The 22,001-nt window shown below is 38.7% G+C and overlaps 1 protein-coding gene across 1 annotated transcript in view; it reads left to right on the forward strand.

Moving 5' to 3' along the window:
- Positions 1 to 22,001, forward strand: part of CNTN5 (contactin 5) — a 1,686,091-nt gene that overhangs the window by 1,199,986 nt on the left and 464,104 nt on the right. Inside the window, exon 8 of the mRNA XM_025266987.3 lies at positions 16,792 to 16,995. Within this exon, the coding sequence (XP_025122772.3) occupies positions 16,792 to 16,995 (204 nt within the window). The remainder of the gene's footprint in view (positions 1 to 16,791; positions 16,996 to 22,001) is intronic.

Consider the following 22,001-nt stretch of genomic DNA (forward strand, 5'->3'; position numbering starts at 1 on the left):
GAAGATCACCTGGAGAAGGGAATGGCTACTCACTCCAGTATTCCTGCCTAGAGAATTCCATGGGCAGAGGACCCTGGTGGGCTACAATCCACAGGGTTGCAAAAAGAGTTGGATACACTAAGCAACTAACACACATGTGACAGGATTCGTACTAGTATCACTGGTGTCTTAAGCATTTCCTTTCACTAAGAATAAGGACTAAGTATTTATTTTTAAAAAGTCTATCTTCCCGCTTTACCCAGTCTCTGATGTGATGTATCCTGATATATTGTGATTTTCATTTAAGAAATTTGCATGCAGTCAGTTTCTTTAGATGATCTCTATAAATCAGAACTCCTCATTTTTTCATCTTTAACAGTCAACTCCTAAATCAGTGGTTTCTGAGTAAATTTATCCATCCAACTGCTTTGCATTCTTGAAATTTATAGTAAACCTTATAGACATACAGTTTTCCTATTTCTAAGACTGCAATATTGATTAATCCTGGGTCCCAAAAAAATTATAGTATTTTTATTTTAGCTATATTTTTATTTTAATTAATAGTAGTCTTGTGATTTTAGAAAATATCATTAGACAATCATGAGAATCATTAATTAACCAACAAACTAGGAACAGAGGCTTATGGAGAAAGATACATCACAGAGCCCAGGCTTGTGGAGAATACTCAGAACACATCCAAGTAATTAATTTGCAACAAAGAAGTCTGAATAAGTTTGGTTTTTAAAAAGTAAACACCTTTCTTATCCAGAAATTATAAAACATGTTAAAGATTGAGGCAATATAGGAATCAACCAAAGAATAGCCAGTTTAGGAAATAGAAGTCTGCAAAACTTCTAGGCAAATTTAAAAGAGAATAAGAGAAACATAAAAAAATAATTGACTCAGGGAAAGCCAACATATTTTTGCCATTTGAACCATTTATTTTCATAGTATATACCAGCCACATGTCTCTGAATGTCTAACATTCATATTTAATATGAGTACTAGGCTCAGAATAGTGGCCACTCAATTGCCTTGTGGTATGCTGTGCTTAGTTGCTCAGTCGTGTCTGACTCTTTACCACTTCATGGACTATAGCCTGCCAGGCTCCTCTGTCCATGGGGATTCTCCAGGCAAGAATACTAGAGTGGGTTGCCATGCTTTTCTTAAGGGAATCTTCCCACCCAGGGATTGAACCCAGGTCTTCTGTTTCACAGGTGGATTCTTTACCATCTGAGCCATGAAGGAAAGATATATATATATATATATATATATATATATATATATACACACACACACACACACATATATACATATACACCAATTTTAAAACCATATTTCTTCCTTCTTAATGTGTAACTTCATTGCCCCAAGCCTCTATTGATCATTACTGGAATTTATCATAAGGTCTATTTCATAGGCTTATTCGATAATAATTACCAGAAAGGAAAGATGAAAATAAGATTATAAAGATCAAAATACATCTGATTTTTACAGAAAAAAATCTCCTGTAGAATTAGAAAACTAATAAATTCTAAATACTTTTTATATTGCTTGTATTAATAGTATTACTCATACCACCTTTTCTATTTTTGTTAAAGAAATCAACTAAAAAAGTTCTAGCCAAGGTTTTATGCTATGTGAATTCAAATAAATAGAAATTTGAAGATTTATTACAGTGATTACATATTAACAGATATAAATATGTAATTTATGGTTAGTATTATTTTTTCTCAAGCAGGTGAACCATAGGGACAAACCCCTAGAGCAGAAAATAAACCATTTCAGTGTCTCTTGATAAATAGACAGTATCAACTATTTCTATATGATGCATGGTAATGTGACAGATAAATCACTTTCATTAAAGATTTGCATGAAGGATTAATGAATATTACTTAAGTGGTAAAAACATAAAAATGTTTATGAAAAATTACCTTGAATGTAAGAAGAAGTTGGGCAGCAGGAATCTCATTATAACAACTTATATTATCTAAAGATTCTCTAGACTTGATATCTAGACTTATAGATCTAAAGACTCTGGAATACTAAAGATCTCTTCAAGAAAATTAGAGATACCACAGGAACATTTCATGCAAAAAGGACAGAAAGGGTATGGACCTAACAGAAGCAGAAGATATTAAAAAGAGGTGACAAGAATACACAGAAGAACTATGCAAAAAGATCTTCATGACCCAGATAAACATGATGCTGTGACCACTCACCTAGAGCCAGACATCCTAAAGTGTGAAGTCAAGTGGGCCTTAGGAAGCATCACTATGAACAAAGCTAGTGGAGGTAATGGAATTCCAGGTGACCTATTTCAAATCCTAAAAGATAATGCTGTGAAAGTGCTGCACTTAATATGTCAGCAAATTTGGAAAACTCAGCAGTGGCCACAGGACTGGAAAAGGTCAGTTTTCATTTCAATCCCAAAGAAAGGCAATGCCAAAGAATGCTCAAACTACTGCACAATTGCACTCATCTGACCGACTTCACTTTCACTTTTCACTTTTCACTTTCATGCATTGGAGAAGGAAATGGCAACCCCCTCCAGTGTTCTTGCCTGGAGAATCCCAAGTACAGGGGAGCCTGGTAGGCTGCTGTCTATGGGGTCACACAGAGTCAGACACGACTGAAGTGACTTAGCAGCAGCAGCAGCACACGCTAGTAAAGTAATGTTCAAAATTCTCCAAGCAAGGCTTCAACAGTACGTGAATCATGAACTTCAAGATGTGCAAGCTGGATTTAGAAAAGGCAGAGGAACCAGAGATCAAACTACCAACATCCATTGGGCCATTGAAAAAGCAAAAGCAAGAGAGTTCCATAAAAACATCTACTTCTGCATTATTGATTACACAAAAGCCTTTGACTGTGTGAATCACAGCAAACTATGGGCAATTCTTAAAGAGACTGAAATACCAGACTGCCTGACCTGCCTCCTGAGAAATCTGTATTCAGGACAAGAAGCAACAGCTAGAATGTAACATCGAACAATGGACTGTTTCCAAATTGGGAAAGGGGTACATCAAGGCTGTATATTGTCACCCTGCTTATTTAACTTCTATGCAGAGTACATCATGAGGAATGCCGGCCTGAATGAAGCACAAGATGGAATCAAGATTGCCGGTAGAAATATCAATAATCTCAGATATGCAGATGACACCACACTTATGGAAGAAAACAAAGAAGAAATAAAGAGCCTCTTGATGAAAGTGAAAGAGGAGAGTGAAAAAGTTGGCTTAAAGCTCAACATTGATTCAGAAAACTAAGATCATGGCATCCAGTCCCATCACTTCATAGCAAATAGATGGGGAAACAATGGAAACAGCAAGAAGCTTTATTTTGGGGGCTCCAAAAATCACTGAAGATGGGGACTGCAGCCATGAAATTAAAAGACTCTTGCTCCTTGGAAGAAAATCTATGACGAACCTAGACAGCATGTCAAAAGGCAGAGACATTACTTTGCCAATAAAGGTCCGTCTAGTCAAAGCTATGGTTTTACCAGTAGTCACATATGGATGTCCTCTGTAGTGTCAAACATTCCTCAGGGAAAATAAAAATAGCTATTGTCTTTGTATTAAGATGATTAAATTTTTTTAAGATGATTCAATTTTTAAAACATATGACAAATGTCCTCTCTTTCATTTTTCACAACATCTTTAAAAATATCTTGATTCTCTGGGCTCTAACCAAGTGTCAGTTAGACAACTTTCTTCTGCTGTTGCTCTCAGCATTCTTGCTTCTGGCTAAGTTTTAGAGGTGAAATATTTGACACTTGTAGAAATTAAACCCAGACATACAAGGTTCACAAGGAATCTGCACTGTACCAAATTCTACTGGAATATTTCAGGTCATTAATCCTAAGCCAACAGCTACCCTTACTGAACAGTTTCTGCAGGTTGAACACTCTCATTAAGTGGCTTATGTAATCCTCAGCACAATCATATCATTTAGATATTACTATCCTATTTTATGAATATTGAAACTGAGATTCAATAATATTAGAATAGGCTTCCCAGGTGGCACTAGTGGTAAAGCACCTACTACCAATTCAGGAGATGTAAGAGATGCAGGTCTAGTCCCTGGGTCAGGAAGATCCTCTGGAGGTGGGAATGGCAACCCACACCAGTGTTCTTGCCTGGAGAATTCCATGGACAGAGGAGCCTGGCAGGCTATGGACCATAGGGTCGCTAAGAGTTGGGCATGACTAAAACAACTTAGCACACACACACACTCACAATATTAGAATATAATAATTAAAGCAGTGTGATGCAAAGATAAAATATGATAACAAGATATAGGCTTAGGGTGAGTCAGATTGCATTTTTTTCTCTAAAAATTATTAGGTATAATTTTCCACTGGCTCACCCATTTGAGCCTCACAACTTTAATGTTGTAGATGATTATAGTGATGGTAATAACTGTGTCTAGTTCTAAAAGTACTAATCTTACATATAATATCTCATTTAACCTACAATTTTACCATTAATTGCATTTTACAGATGAGAGACTAAAGTGAGTGAGTGAAGTCGCTCAGTTGTGTCTGACTCTTTGTAACCATGGACTGTACCCTACAAGGCTCCTCTGTCCATGGAATTTTCCAGGCAAGAGTACTGGTGTGGGTTACCATTTCCTTCTCCAGGGGATCTTCCCTACACAGGGATCGAACCCAGGTCTCCTGCATTGCAGGCAGAGGCTTTACCATTTGAGCCACCAGGGAACTCTCTAGTTTGCCCAAATGTACATAGGTCATTAGATCATGCAGCCATCACTGAAACTATGATCTTTGTGATTCCAAAGTCCATAGTCTTATTCATTCATGGCATTGCCTTCTAATCTCTGTGTATATGTGTGACTGGGAGTTGGGGAAAAATGTGCAAAGTGTGTAACTCATAGTTAATTCTCAAGTTAGTTCCTTTCCCAGCTCCACCTTATATCTGCTGCTAAGTTGCTTCAGTTGTGTCCGTCCGATTCTGTGCGACCCCATAGATGGCAGCCCACCAGGCTCCCCCGTCCCTGGGATTCTCTGGGCAAGAACACTGGAGTGGGTTGCCATGTCCTTCTCCAATGCATGAAAGTGAAAAGTGAAAGTGAAGTCACTCAGTCATGTCTGACTCTTCACGACCCCATGGACTGCAGCCCACCAGGCTCCTCCGACCATGGGAGTTTCCAGGCAAGAGTACTGGAGTGGGGTGCCATTGCCTTCTCCCACCTTATATCTACATACCTTAAATGGTGCTTTGCATATAAAAACGTATCCGTACCTACTTGTGAATACTCAAAGTTCTCTTAATCTCAGTCTCTACTCTAAAACTAGCAGCCAAAATAATCTTTAGATATGATCCATTTAAAAACTCGAGCTGCCAAATCAGCTTCCTCAGCAGTGACAGTGATATATTCAAGCAGAGGCAAAATGACTGACCATCGTTAAGACTCTTAACCTGAGAGTGAGGTGGTGGTTGTTGTTCAGTAGCTAAGTCATGTCCAGCTCTTTGCAACACTGTTGACTCCAGCACACCAGGCCTCCCTGGCCCTCATCCTCTCCCAGAGTGCACCCAAGTTCACATCCATTGAATTGGTGATGTTATCCAACCATCTCGTCCTCTGCCACCCTCTTCTTTTGCCTTCAGTCTTTCCCAGCAGCAGGATCTTTTCAAGTGAGTTGACTGTTCGCATTAGGTGGACAAAGTATTGGAGCTTCAGCTTCAGCATCAGTCCTTTAAATGAATATCCAGGGCTTATTTCCCATAGGACTGATGGATTTGATCTCCTTGCTGTCAGTTCAAAATCATCAATTCTTTGGCATTCAACCTTCTTTATGGTCCAACTCTCACATCTGTAATCACTACTTGAAAGACCATAGTTTGACTATACGGACCATTGCTGGCAAAGTGATGTCTTTGCTTTTTAATGCGCTGTCTAGGTTTGTCATAGTCTTCCTTCCAAGAAGCTAGAGTCTAATTTCATGGTTGCAATCACCATCCATGAAAGAGGGAGGTTGGATCACCTCAAATCTAGCATCCCTCTAAACCTCTGTTTAATTTACTTAATAGAATAAACACAAAAATACTTAATAGCAACTTTGTAAACATGACTCTTTCTCTTTTGTTCATTGACTGTACAATCCAGATTTTTAAAATTGCCTACATTACTTCTCAGGATCTGTTTTTAGCTCAGTTATCAAACATAATCTTTCATTTGTATTCTAAAGGCCAAGATAAGTTCAAGTACATCTTTAAAAATTTGCAATAAGAAATTTAAAATATGAAAAAATCTACTCTTAAAATTTAGAACTATTTATTAAATATATATATTGGTATTTATCTTCTAATTATTCATTTTCTCATCAACTATGTATTGAGCAACTACACACCAGCCATTCTGTTGGGACCTAAGGTATATGGTGGTTAATGCAGTAGATTTAGTTTCTACTCTGGCAAGAGTACTTAATGTTGCTAATAATGACATTTTCTATCACAATGCAGGTATAAATCTGCAATGCAAATAACATTGCCTTAGTTTCAGATTCAGTTCAGTTCAGTCACTCAGTCGTGTCCAACTCTTTGCGACCCCATGAACCACAGCACACCAGGCCTCCTTGTCCATCACAAACTCCCAAAGTTTACCCAAACTCATGTCCATCGAGTCGGTGATATCATCCAGCCATCTCATTCTCTGTCATCCCATTCTCCTCCTGCCTTCAATCTTTCCAGCCTCGGTCTTTTCCAATGAGTCAGTTCTTCAGATCGGGTGGCCAGATTATTAGAGTTTCAGCTTCAGCATCAGTCCTTCCAATGAATATTCAGGAATTATTTCCTTCAGGATTGACTGGTTTGATCTCCTTGCAGTTCAAGGGACTCTTGAGAGTCTTCTCCAACACCACAGTTCAAAAGCATCAATTCTTTGGTGCTCAGCTTTCTTTATAGTCCAACTCTCACATCCATACATGACCACTGGAAAAACCATAGCTTTGACTAGATGGACCTTTGTTGACAAAGTAATGTCTCTGCTTTTTAATATGCTGTCTAGGTTGGTCATAACTTTCCTTCCAAGGAGTATATCCCCTTATGCTAAGTAGTAATGGATAATTAATGGTGCAATTCCCTATAATTTCCTTTATGATGTCATTAATTCTAAAATTCAAAATGGTAGCTAGCCACACACTACAAACTTTATATCAGCAAATATCTTCATTGTGCCAATTTTTAAAGCAGTGCCATTTTATCCAATAACTTACTAAGTTTCATTATTCAAATATATTCACATCAATTATTTCTTCAGAACCGGAGGCAAAGAAGTCATAACAGATAATGGAACTGTAAAACCAAAAATGTTTACAAAGCAATTAATAAATACTAAATTTCTTATGACATACACTCTATTAAGCAGTATCCAGTAAAAATTAATGAAAAAACTTATCAAACTACAAGTAAAAAGCTTAATTTAATATTAAAACAAACTAAAAACTTCCACTGGTATAATAAAGAACAAATTATAGTTATTTTATATATCTCGCATTACAAGGATAACCAAAAACAGATAAGAGCAGAGATTGTGATAAATATAGCCCATTAGCTGAAAATTTTATTATAAACCATAAAACATATTAAAAAATGCAGAAGATTCTGATTTTTAGGTTTTCCTTTTTATAGCTGACAAGGATAAAAACAAAAAAACAAAAAATAACTAGACTCCCTAAAAGAGTCACAGTATTAATTGGGTGGTGAGCAAATCAATTGCTATATCCATTGTGTTCTCTCCAAATCTTTGACCCACAGCTTCTACTATGTACACACATTATTAGGAAGAAGAATGGTTATCTTCTAACTTGCAGTTATATTAGAGAATGTTGAAAGGAATTGCATGATTACTCATTGAAATTGTTTTCAAAGACTTCAGAGAGTGCAGTATGCAGTTTTATTCCCCTTTCTCATACTTTTTAAAAAATTAATGGCACTGCAGTTATAAGAAATGAACATCTTTTCCCATAAGGATGATCATGTTTTTATACCCTGTGGACATAGAAATACATCATTTAAGTAATCATCATATTTGTTAGGGGAGCAAAAGAAAGCTAGTCTGTTTGGCGACACTGAATCAATTACAGCAAGTGTGATGAAAGTCTGCAATGAACAAAGCCACAAAACCTAGACATTCAGCTAGGAAAATAGAGCCAACCTAGAACCTTTCCCCTAATTTAGAAATGATAAATAAAATAAAGCTTAATATGTAGCCAAGCTCAAAGGAATGGGAAAAAATCAGAAACAAATATAAAAAATTCTAGGAATAAATCCTAACTGACATCTAGGAATACTATTAATCCATTAATCCTGAGGAAATGTCGGCAACAAAGATTCATGGAGGTAGACTATAGAGTCTAGGAGCTTGAGGATGATTGTTCATGCTGGTATAAAGGGCAAGTCTTTGGGTCTTCCTGAGAGGGAAAGTTAGAATAAATGTCTGCACCAAACCAGGTCCTTAATGTGCTATTCTTTCAGTGAAATTGAATGGCTCTCACTGACTCAGGAAAAAATTTTAAAAAAATCTCCCATAAGAAACCAAAACCTTAAGTCAACACAGTACAAGTTTGTAAACAAACTGTATGTTATCACACAGTATAAAAAAAATGCACTAGAGAAATTTAACATAAAAACTTTAGGGTGTACACGTTGAAGAATAATATCAAGACTTCTAAAACATTTTAAATTGTCTAAGTCAAACATACTATTAAAAAACAAACAAACAAACAAAAAAAACTGAGAAGAATGGGAAAAATCACAACCAACTAATCTTACTGTGCTTCTGATAATGTGTAACAATATCAAGATTTCAATATTTAATATATCAGCTTATATTAAAATATTTTTAAGGCCAAGCATAATTGTTATGAAGCTAAGTGTTATATGGGAGTAAAAACTATGCCCCCAGAGCCAACTATGTTTTATTACTTTCCTGAATCCTTTTGTTATCTTCAGGTTCTGACATACTAAAAGTAAAGTGAATGCTTGTATTTTCATGAAAGTAAAGACAAGTTTGAAAAGAATTTTAAATAAATGCTGATAGAGAATGAAAAAAAAAATGTATAAGAGAAAGTAAAGAGTAACTTTAAGAGAGGTTTAGACTGGTTCAATATATTCATTTTTGGCACAGGCAGAAAATCTAATCCAAATTCAGACTGTCAGCTTTTCTACTAGGTACTATTTCCACTTTTTATCCTTCTTAAAATTATGAAATGCTTTGCTGCTGCTGCTACTGCTAAGTCACTTCAGTCATGTCCAACTCTGTGTGACCCCATAGAGAGCAGCCCACCAGGCTCCCCCGTCCCTGGGATTCTCCAGGTAAGAACACTGGAGTGAGTTGCCACTTCCTTCTCCAATGCATGAAAGTGAAAAAGTGAAAGTGAAGTCGCTTAGTCTTGTCTGACTCTTAGTGACCCCATGGACTGCAGCCTACCAGGCTCCTCCATCCATGGGATTTTCCAGGCAAGAGTACTGGAGTGGGGTGCCATTGCCTTCTCCAATGCTTTGCTATATGAAACTAAAAACTTATTTTAAAAACTAAATTAACATTGTTGAATACCCAAATACCCAATAACCTATAAAATTTGAGAAAAATGCCAATTTTGTGTAAATACTTTCTGCTTATTCTAAAAATATTTTACAAAACATTGACTCAAGAAACACTATTGGTACAACAAAATTAGATTTCAGTTAATGATAGTCTCTAATGTGATTGTTCTTTGCTTTATTTCTTCCAAAATTTCTAGTAATACAAATCAAAAATCGAGATAACTCCAGTAAAGTCTAACCCAAAAGTAAATCGCAAAAAGTGTCAAAATGTCTGAGTGCTGTTTCAGCAACAAATGAAACTCTCATTATAACAATTAGAATAAGCCATATATTGGAAGGGAGAAAGGAGGGAGGGAGGAGAAGGGAGAGAAGGAAGGAGAGAGAAAAAGGAAGAGAAGAAAGGCATAAAGTAGGGCTTCCCAATCCTCATTGTAGATTAGAATCACATTTGCACTTTCTTAAAAGTTCAAGTGGTGTTATTAAGCAAATAACTGGAGAAAGGGGACCTCGGAATCTGCTCTTTCAGCTATAACACATGTAATTGTAATGTCTATTGAGATTTTAATGCTATTGGCAAACAATTTTTTTTCTTTTATTAACTCAGTTGCAATATGATTTTGATTTCCACTCATCTACTGAAGTTTCCATTCAGTGATACCCCAAAGGTCAATCTTAAGTAACATTTACCTTTATTATCTATATAAATATTTCTACTAAGTCCTTTTTTCTTAGCTGGCATTATTTAACCCTCCTGAAATGGTTGAGCCACTGGCCTCTGTGGCACTGCATTTTCTTTATTCTCCTTGAATTTTTCCAATGGTTCCTTCCCTCTTCCTTTCTGAACTTTTTTTTTTTTTTCTTTTATTTAGATGTTGTGCTTTCCAGAGAACTATCTTCTCACCATATTTATTCTCATCTACTTACCTTATTCAATTATACCAATATATCAACAACTTCCAACCACAGATTTACTCTTGTGAACTTCAAACACATGTTTACTAACTGCTGGAACTGCTTATGTGGATTTGCCTCAAACTCAAAATGTCCTGAAAGTGAACCAATGATCTTTCTCCTTAAATTAGTTTGACCTCATTTTTATTTAATCCTGAACTTCACATGCCATTCTCCTCCCAGCCATTCAAGGGAGATATGAAAGTGTTCCTGAACTATCTGTCTCTTCATTTCTCTTGAAAGTGTAGTCTTTGTGACTTCATGAGATATAGACCACCAGTCTCCTTTGTCCATGGAATTCTCCAAGCAAGAATACTGGAGTGGGTAGGCATTCCCTTCTCCAGGGGATCTTCCTGACCCAGGGATCAAACCCAAGTCTCCTGCATCTCAGGAGGATTCGTTACTGTCTGAGTCACCAGGGAAGCCCCTCCTATGTATTTATTGGGCTAATATCCCAGTATCTTTCTTCTTGTTGTGATGATTAGGCTCTGATTCAGATTTCTTCAGCTCTTACCTTCAGTATGCAATATTGTTCTCTCACTCCATTTGGCAACCTTGGGCTTACTTAAATTCAGCCTTTGCAGAATCACCAGAATACCCTACTTTATCACTGTTCCTGTTCATGATGGCAATTGTCTTGCTGTTCACAGTGTCTCTTTGTTCGCTGAACCTAGGGTGGCAAGCGATGCTGGAAAAAGATATGAGGAGCTGTGGAAACTGCAGACACGTTTATTCTCTCCTGGCTGGCATGGCAGCCATAACACAGACTCTCTCCTGGCTGGTGAAGCAGCTGTAGCAGCAGCCAGAATATAACCATAATATAGCCATAATGAAGCCATAATATAACATAACCATGAGGTCACTCCAATGTAGCCCCAGTGCAGCAGCATCCAGGGCTTTCATGGTGAAACTCCTACAGGTGTACCACACTAAAGAGCCTGTGACCAAGCAAAGACTTCATGGCACGCATGCACAGCTCTGTAAATGAGCTCAGCTGTTCAGTTCAGTTGCTCAGTCATGTCCAACTCTTTGCAACCCCATGGGCTGCAGCATTCCAGGCCTCCGTGTCCATCACCAGCTCCCAGAGCTGGCTCAAACTCATGTCCATTGAGTCAGTGATGCCATCCAACCATCTCATCCTCTGTCGTCCCTTCTCCTCCTGCCTTCAGTCTTTCCCAGCATCAGGGTCTTTTCCAATGAGTCAGTTCTTCACATCAGGTGGTCAAAGTATTGGAGATTCCACTTCAGCTTCAGTCCTTCCAATGAATCTTCAGGACTGATTCTCTTTAGGATGGACTGGTTGGATCTCCTTGCAGTCCAAGGGACTCTCAAGAGTCTTCTCCAACACCACAGTTCAAAAGCATCAATTCTTTGGAGCTCAGCTTACACCCATACATGACTACTGGAAAAGCCATAGCTTTAACTATATGCACCTTTTTTTGTAAAGTAATGTCTCCGCTTTTTAATATGCTGTCTAGGTTTGTCATATCTTTTCTTCCAAGGAGCAAGCATCTTTTAATTTCATGGCTGCAGTCACCATCTGCAGTGTTTTTGGAGTGCAAGAAAATAAAGTCTCTCACTGTTTCCATTGTTTCCACATCTATTTGCCCTGAAGTGATGGGACTGGATGCCATGATCTCAGATACTGCATAATCACTTTTCACCAAACGTGGGGCAAGAGCTAGAGGCCATGTGGCAAGAGAGCCTGACCATGCCATCTTGGCTAATTTGCTCTTTCCCTAAACTCCACCCCTTCGGGGTCTCTCACCTCACAATCCACATGCAATCCATCTCTTGTGATGGTCCCTTGGTGAGTAACACTGACCCTTGAATATACATCTTGCAACAGCAGTAGATGCTACAACAACAAACAATTACATCCCCAACACACAGCAAAACCCAGTGGCAGGTATCACCTGGAACTCATGTTGCAGTCCTTGCCTTCATGGGGCTAGAAGAGCCACCCACTACATGTGGAGTGCCTTTATCTTCCTTGGCCAAGTCTAGTCCTTGTAAAATTGCAGGAAAGCCTCCACAAGGTCAACTCCACCCCTTCTGGCTTTTTTATTAAGGACCTGCAAAAACTCCCTACAGGCACCAGGCCCACCCCTTCAAGGAGGGGAATTTTGGCATTCACAGGGCACCACATCATTCCAAATGCTTTCACATTGTTCTAAACCCGCAGGAGAATGAGAAGTTAGTAGCACATCACAGGGCATGGCCTTTACAGTTCACTGCTCTAAATCTACATTATAGAACACAGCATAAACCTACATCATACATTATAGGAGAAAGCCTTTCACATAGGGAGCCTTCCAATTTCCAAAGGTAAGGACACAGCCTCTGGCTAGATGTAAACAAGGTTGCCTTTAACACTAGTGTCAACCAGGGCCATTACTCTCTGTACATTAGCTAGTGACCAATGAATTACAAGTTCTACATGCGGTCTCCAGTCCCTGACTCTTCAGGAGGGCACCTTGGTCTGAGCCCTATTCAAAGTGGAAAAGGGCATCATCCAAAAGAACATTCTTGGGCGCCATGTAATCTGTTAACTGAACCACCTGTACCTCTTGCTGTGACTGCATCCCAAACTTGAACTTCTGCTCTGGTCTCAGTTGCCTCCACAGCTCTGGGAGCAGAGCACTGGGCTGTGTATCAATTTTATTTGTCAATTCCCACTGCCAACAAATCAGCCCACATTTGCATTCTCATCACCAGGAGGGGGCCTTTACCAGCTCAGGCCCCCTTCAGGGTCTTCACACTTCTAACCCCTTTGCCTCCTGCTGTCCCTCTGTTTCTCCCAAGCTAGCCACTATCAAGGTCACCTCATAGATGGGGCACCACACATAGGTCACAAGAATAGCAGTCCTGGATTCAAAAACAGTAGATGGGGCATTGTTCAAAATGGCACATTGAATGCTGCCAGTAAAACGCTTGTCATCTGGGCCTCAGGTGTTTAGGTTAAATATCAATGCTTCATGCCTAGTTCTCTCAGTACTTGGGTCAGCTTGGTATAGATCTGCCATTTATTCACAGTATCCAGGAGCTTTCCCATGTTTGATCACATAATGTGGGTGGCAGCATTAAACCATTCCATGAAGGCATGCATTTGGTTAGGCCTCCCTTGCATGAGTAGTCTAGCATTCTGCAACCTTTGTCTCAATGAAGGGTAAATGGTTACAGATGCCAACCCTCCAAAATCACTACAGATGATGACTGCAGCCATGAAATTAAAAGATGCTTGCTCCTTGGAAGAAAAGTTATGATCAACCTAGACAGCATAGTAAAAAGTAGAGACATTACTTTGACAACAAAAGTCCGTCTAGTCAAAGCTATGGTTTTTCCAGTAGTCATGTCTGGATGTGAGAGTTGGACTATAAAGAAAGCTGAGCACCAAAGAATTGATGCTTTTCAACTGTGGTGTTGGAGAAGACTCTTTAGAGTCCCTTGGACAGCAAAGACATCCAACCAGTCCATCCTAAAGGAAATCAGTCCTGAATACTCATTGGAAGGACTGATGCTGAAGCTGAAATTCCAATACTTTGGCCACTTGATGTGAAGAACTGACTCATTGGAAAAGACCCTGATGCTGGGAAAGATTGAAGGCAGGAGAAGGGGGTGACAGAAGATGAGGTGGTTAGATGGCATCACCAACTCAATGGGCATGAGTTTGAGTAAGCTCTGGGAGTTGGTGATGGAAAGGTAGGCCTGGAGCACTGCAGTCCATGGGGTCGCAAAGAGTCAGACATGACTAAGCAACTGAGCTGAACTGGACTGATTCTATTTCATCCGTAATACATATGATACTGTCCACCCCTGTGTCCACTGAACTGGACTGATTCTATTTCATCCCTAACACATATGATACTGTCCAGGGTCCCAAAGTCAGAAAAACCACGCTGCTAATGTCTCCCCCCGCCCCGCGCCGCCCCCCATGCTTTTGCCAAAACTGCTTACCCAAGTCAACCAACTCCACATGAGTACATGATTGATATGTTGTGAACTCGGTCACATTGGGGGCCCCTTGAGGATGTCCACCCAGGCCATAGGCTGCTCATGCTTTACTTTCTGCTGTACAACAGGCCTTGCTGCCAAGCAGGTATTCTCAGTCTCACAACGTCCATCATCGTTATCCTTAATCTCATAATGTTCATCATCACTGTCACTTCCTGCCTTACTGTCAGAGATGCTGGGTTCTTCAAGGCCATGGGTTTAGGGCCACAAGGCCCTAACATCAATATACATTGCTCTAGTTCTTCCAAACATCTCTGCACATTGTGCACTGGTGCAGCATTGTATAGGGTATGATCCATATCCACCTTCAGGGCAGTCAGGAAAATCCACCTGATGGTGCCGGCAGCAGTCCATGCTGCCTTGTTCAGCAAACAGGAATTCACTGCCTGTGATGCCTTTTCAGGGCTATCCAGTGAACTGTCCACTGCCTCCCCGTCTTCCACCAGAATCCACTCTGAGAGGATCGTGGCCACATGATACCATATGCTATAAGGTGGCCACTGGCTTCCTCCATCCGTTGCAGCCTCGGGCTCCTCTACCTGCTCATATCCTGCAAACTAAACCACTTGTATCACTGTTCCTATTCATGATGTCAATTGTCTTGCTGTTCACATTGATCGCTGAACCTAAGGGGCAAGCTAAGAGGCTGGAAGAAGACGTGATAAGCCATAGGAACTGCAGACACATTTATTCTCTCCTGGCTGGCACGGCAGCCATAGCACAGCCTCTTTCCTGGCTAATACAGCAGCTGCAGCAGCAGTCAGAAATGACCATAATATGGCCATAATGGAACCCTAACATAACCTCACATAAGATAACCATGATGTCACTACAGTATAGCCCCAGTGCAGCAGCAGCCAGGGCTTTCATGCTGAAATTCCTACAGGTGTATGGCACAAAGTAGCCTGTGGCCAAGCAAGTACCTCATGACGTGCATGTGCAGTGCTCTAAGCGATCTCAGCTGTTACATAATTATTATTTACAAAATGTGGGGCAAGAGCGAGAGGCCGTGGTGTGAGAGAGCCCAACTGCATCATCATGGCTAATTTGTTCTTTCCCCACACTTACAGATGTACATATTTATGTCATCTCTTTGCTAGAAAACATTCAGGATAGAGTGCAAGTTCCTTAGCACAACATACATACCATGTGAATCTGTGTGTAGTCATTTGGATTTATTTCCAGTATCTCTAACCTCTAATTCCTTTCCTTGGATTTTTCACTCCAGTAATTCAGAACTGTGGTGGTGGCTCAAAATCTTACTCCTTGACTAATCTTTTTTGCCTTCTCACATTTCATAATCAATTCATCAACAATTCCAATCAGCTCTGACATCACATTTTTACTAGAACCAATCACTTCTCACCACTTTACCACTACTGTCCCCACGACTAAGCACCATTCTAGTGCAAATCATTTACACATTTCATGTCTGTTTTGAAAATAGCCACTGAGGCTAGTGGATATTATTTCTCCTGCTTCTCCTTCCCCTGGTCCCTGCTTTTTCCTCACACAGTCTCATCTCTATCCAGCAGTCAGAGTTTTAAAATATAAATTCACATGTCTTTTTCACCCCTGTCATTCTCCAGCTCTATATTCATGCTTTAGCTTTCTTTCCAGCACTTATTACCACTTGACAAATACTTATTTTGGATCTATATTCTTGTTCTTTCCACTATAATGAAAGCTCCATGAGAACACACACATTTTTTCCCCCTACTTGGAGCATTCTTGGCCTACCATGACCCTCAACTAGTATTTGGTGAAAAAATTAGTAAATGAATGTAGCTCAGGCATCTCAGCTGAAGAAGTTTTTGCTGATTGACTTGTGGCTTAACTGCCTTTTCCCTCAGCTTCCTTTTGATACAATGCACACCTCCATTTCTTTATTCCACATGGTTTTTCATAGGTTTGGGTAGATCTCTCTCCTTAGACTGATCTTTGAGAATGGGAAACTCTCTCGTCTTTTTAGTTTCAGTGCTATCATATCATAGTGCCTGTCATCTAAAACACATTCAACACACATTAGAATTGAGTGAATGAGTGCATGGATGAATGGATAAAGGCTTTAAGAAATGTTTATGAAATAAAATATTTCAGATCTTCCTTTAATCATAAAGAGCTATAGTTCTTTGAACATAAAATACAAAATGATATAGATATCTGAATCACATATGTATGATCTTGCAACATATCTAACACTTAATAAAGTCTTTGTTGTTTGAGTATAACTGTTAATAAAATAATCTTTCAACCATTAAATTTTGTATATTTTCAGAAATCATCTATAGCTGGGTATTTAATGAGTTCCCTTCCTTTGTGGCCGAAGACAGCCGGCGGTTCATTTCCCAGGAGACAGGGAACCTTTATATTTCTAAAGTCCAAACATCAGATGTTGGCAGCTATATTTGTCTGGTGAAAAACACAGTGACGAATGCTCGAGTACTTAGTCCTCCAACACCACTGACTCTGCGTAATGATGGTAAGTTGCCTGCCCTGGATTTAATGGTTAGCTACTTCAAATGTGAAAAATTGAGTATCATCTGTAAAAATAGTGAATCACTATGCTGTATATCTGAAATTAGCACAATATTGTAAGTCAACTGTATTTCTATATAAAACCACTTTTAAAAATATATTAGTGGCCTTCTAAACTATTAAACCTAGCACAAATAAAATAAAAAGACATTTGCAGTATTTAGAAACCCTACACTTTTAGTTAAGATTTGCATATCTTAGAACAAATTTTCTTACATAGGAAAGGGATGATCTATAGATGAGAACTATTAACCATAGCACTACCCTTGTGCCAGAAAGGGAAAGAGATTCTGAAAAGATGAACTGTAATAAAAACTCCACAGTTCTTTCCTTTGCTCTTTAGGGCCTCTATATAGCATATGTGTATAAATTGCAAGCATTTTACAAGGTTCATTTTTCATCACTTTTTCACTTTAGCCACCTTCAAATAGAATGTTCAGCTTTTAATATGTCATGGTATAGTTATAATTGTTATTATTACTTTCCAATAATAGAAGCAGTTGGAACTTTTTTAAGTGCAATTCAGGCAGAAATGATGATTTTATATTTATAGGTATTGCCATATACCCAAAGTATCTTCAAATTTAAATACTTCATTTGTTGTTACAGACATTTACAGCTAAGCATTGCATTAAAGAAGTAAAGTGCTATATTACAGTTGATATATAATATGTGGCCTGCTCTGTCATGCAATAAAAAACCTATGACGGTATTATTAAGAAGTGAGCTTGAGAATCCTGATAGATTGTGAAGCTTAAAAAATAATCTGTTTCAATGGTAGTCTTTATATGCTTAGTTTAGAGTATATGCTGCAGTGAAGTATGACAAGTATAACCAGAGTTTATATATAATGTATGTATTTATTACCAATAATCCTATGATTCTATGAGGTAGAATGTATAAATGCAGTATCTATTTCAGAGATGAGGAAGCAAATTTTAAAGAGATACAGTGAACTACCAAAGGACACACTGCTAGGTAACAGCATGGAGGAGAGATGAGAAATAAGAAGGAAAATTGGGAGACCAATTTAGAGGCTACCAAAACTAAGCAGCCAAGAAGTGAGGAGGGACAGAATGAAATCTCCGGTAATAACACTGAAGGGTAGAAAATATGCCTGGGACACCAACAAGGTAGAATTGTCAGAACGTGATGATTAATTAAACATGGTGCTCTGGAGTAAGAGGACGCTTTCACCTCGTTCATCGGATGGGTCATGATTCTTTTCATGAAAAGAGATAAGACAGATAAAGGAATAATGAGATGTTTATGGGGCATCTATGTGGAAATATGTGGTACATATACTGAAATATAATCCTAATATGCACAAGAAAGAGCTGGGCTGGATAAAGAGATTGAAGAGTCATCACTGTGTATCCCACCACTGTAGTTAAAGCTATGACTGTGTGTATAGTATGCCAACCTCAAAATTATATAAGAATGTCTATAGGGTGAGAAAAATGAAGGAGAATAGATGTCCATTCTTAAAATTTATCTAGTTGGTAGCTTACAAATGAAGTGATTCTCTATAACCATTTTCATAAAGTTTTGACTATTTTCTCATTAATTCCTCAAGAATTTGGACTATCTTTGTTTGAAAATTGTAACATTTTGCTGACTAGACAATAACTAATTCCATTTACACCAATTTATGCAAACTCCAAAAAGATGATGATGTGAAAGTGCTGCACTCAATATGTCAGCAAATTTTGAAAACTCAGCAGTGGCCAAAGGACTGGGATAGGTCAGTTTTCATTCCAATCCCAAAGAAAGGCAATGCCAAGTACTCAAACTACCACACAATTGCACTCATCTCACATGCTAGTAATGCAGAAGGCGATGGCACCCCACTCCAGTACTCTTGCCTGGAACATCCCATGGACAGAGGAGCCTGGTGGGCTGCAGCCCATGGGGTCACTAAGAGTTGGACAAGACTGAGCGACTTCACTTTCACTTTTCAGTTTCATGCATTGGAGAAGGAAATAGCAACCCACTCCAGCATTCTTGCCTGGAGAATCCCAGGGACAGGGGAGCCTGGTGGGCTGCCGTCTATGGGGTAGCACACAGTCGGACATGACTGAAGTGACTTAGCAGAAGCACACGCTAGTAAAGTAATGCTCAAAATTCTCCAAGCCAGGCTTCAGCAATACATGAACTGTGAACTTCCAGATGTTCAAGCTGGTTTTTGAAAAGGCAGAGGAACCAGTTATCAAATTGCCAGCATCCACTGGATCATCGTAAAAGCAACAGAGTTCCAGAAAAATATCTGTTTCTGCTCTATTGACTATGCCAAAGCCTTTGACTGTGTGGATCACAATAAACTGTGGAAAATTCTGAAATGTTGGGAATACCAGACCACCTGACCTGCCTCTTGAGAAATCTGTATGCAGGTCAGGAAGCAACAGTTAGAACTGGACATGGAACAACTGACTGGTTCCAAATAGGAAAAGGAGTACGTCAAGGCTGTATATTGTCACCCTGCTTATTTAACTTATATGCAGAGTACATCATGAGAAACTCTGGGCTGGAGGAAGCACAAGCTGGAATCAAGATTGCCAGGAGAAATATTAATAACCTCAGATATGCAGATGACACCAACCTTATGGCAGAAAGTGAAGAACTAAAGAGTCTCTTGATGAAAGTGAAAGAGGAGAATGAAAAAGTTGGCTTAAAGCTCAACATTCAGAAAACTAAGATCATGGCATCCAGCCCCATCACTTCATGGCAAATAGATGGGGAAATGGTGGAAACAGTGGCAGACTTTATTTTTTTGGGCTCCAAAATCACTACAGATGGTGACTGCAGCCATGAAATTAAAAGACGCTTACTCCTTGGAAGGAAAGTTATGACCAACCTAGATAGCATATTCAAAAGCAGAGACATTACTTTGCCAACAAAGGTCCATCTAGTCAAGGCTATGGTTTTTCCAGTAGTCATGTATGCATATGAGAGTTGGACTATAAAGAAAGCTGAGTGCTGAAGAATTGATACTTTTGAACTGTGGTGTTGGAGAAGACTCTTGAGAGTCCTTTGGACTGCAAGGAGATCCAACCGGTCCATTCTAAAGGAGATCAGTCCTGGGTGTGCATTCAAAGGACTGATGTTGAAGTTGAAACTCCAATACTTTGGCTACCTGATGCAGAGAGCTGACCCATATGAAAAGACCCTGATGCTGGGAAAGATTGAGGGCAGGAGGAGAAGGGGATGACAGAGGATGAGATAGTTGGATGGCATCATCAACTTGATGGACATGGCTTTGGGTGAACTCCGGGAGTTGGTAATGGACAGGGAGGCCTGACATCATGCGGTTTGTGGGGTCACAAAGAGTCAGACCCGACTGAGCGACTGAACTGAACTGATGTAATAATACCATGCATTTGGATAAGGCTTGAGATTGTTTAGGCTGTTCTGCCTTCTTTTCACACAACAACCCTAAACATTACATTAACTTTCACAAAGAAGACAAGCACATGTGAAGTCAGAATCCAAAAATTGATTCCACCTTCACTAGTGATTTAAAAGCTCAGTACTTATGATCAGCACTCTTGCATTTCTTTTATTTCATGGCCTAGGTGTAGCACTTAACTTTACCTTCTACTTTCTATTTTTAAATTGTCAAGCATTTATAGAATGATTAGTGTAATTTGTTTGCTGGTATTTAAACCCATTTGCCCTTCTGATTCTGTTGCTCATGTTTGTCAAAACGCCACTCCCATTGAACTCGAATACACTTAAGTTGTGACTGCTTTGGAACCTCAAAGCTATTAGAAGGTTACACTCATCAAGCATGCATGATCACCAGCTTCAACATTGTCCTTCAATCCTAGTAAGTTGATGTGGATGGTTAATTTGTAATTCTCCCAAAAGTTTTTGGAATCTTGCCTTCTTTTCTCAAACTGGAGAGCCTCCTTCTCTACCCACTGCTTTACAAAACTATTTAAGTGTCAAGTTTATTTTCCTATGAACGGAAATTCAAATCTAACTACATCTCCATTTATACTGTTCTTCCCTTATTCTAATTCAGCAGAGATACTCCACTTTCCCTCCTCCTGCTAAAACCAGTTCCTCCCTCTTAGGCTGTTGATTTTCATTCTCACTGGCCTTTTCAGAGCATACAACTTTGGCCTTTTCAGTCATTGCTTCTTATATAACTAAAATTATATCTTTAAGTTAAAAAATATTTTTAGTTGTATTGTTGAATTTACTAAAGCAGTTGAAATTGTTGACTTATTTTTTTTTTACAAACATCTATATTAAAAAAATTTGTTTGTGAAGTACTATATGAAAGGCTCAATAAAATTTTAAAATAAAAGTGTTATTTTAAAGTTAACATCTAAGTTAAAAAAACACAGGTGGAAAATACCTGCTAAATTTCAACTACATCATTCAATAACAGTCTTTTTAAGATTTTTGTTAGAAAAGCTAGAAAATTCACATTTGTTCTTTCTATAATTTATCTAAGGTGGTTGTTTTCTTGGTGATTGTCTACTAATTTTTACTTTTTAACATAGAGATATACCCTTATCAAAGGAATGTAGAGGTTTATAAGTGCTGATAAGAGGAGGGGAAAGCCAAACCTCTCTTCCATTCAATCTCATTCCTTAAAGCCAGTTATCTAACTTCTCATATTTTTCTTCCCAAGGTTTTCATATAAACTGTGCTTCTTGTTTAATCAAGTTTAGAGAATAGCTGTTCACTCCCCCATATGATATGCACGTTTCTTCTATCCACCCCCATATTATATTTATATAATACTTTTCTGTTCTTTCCTTTTTAATTTGACCATGTGCTTAAATCCCTACTATTCTTTTAACTCTTGGAAATAATTCTTGACTTTCTATTATACAAAGTGATAGTTTTACTCCTATTTTTCCCTTACTTTTTCTACGTTACTTTTATGTCCTTTCATCTGCCACTTTTACTCTGATATTCTCTTCTGTAAATGTAACC

This window comes from Bubalus bubalis, chromosome 16, assembly GCF_019923935.1.
Source record: "Bubalus bubalis isolate 160015118507 breed Murrah chromosome 16, NDDB_SH_1, whole genome shotgun sequence".
Lineage (NCBI taxonomy): Eukaryota > Metazoa > Chordata > Mammalia > Artiodactyla > Bovidae > Bubalus > Bubalus bubalis.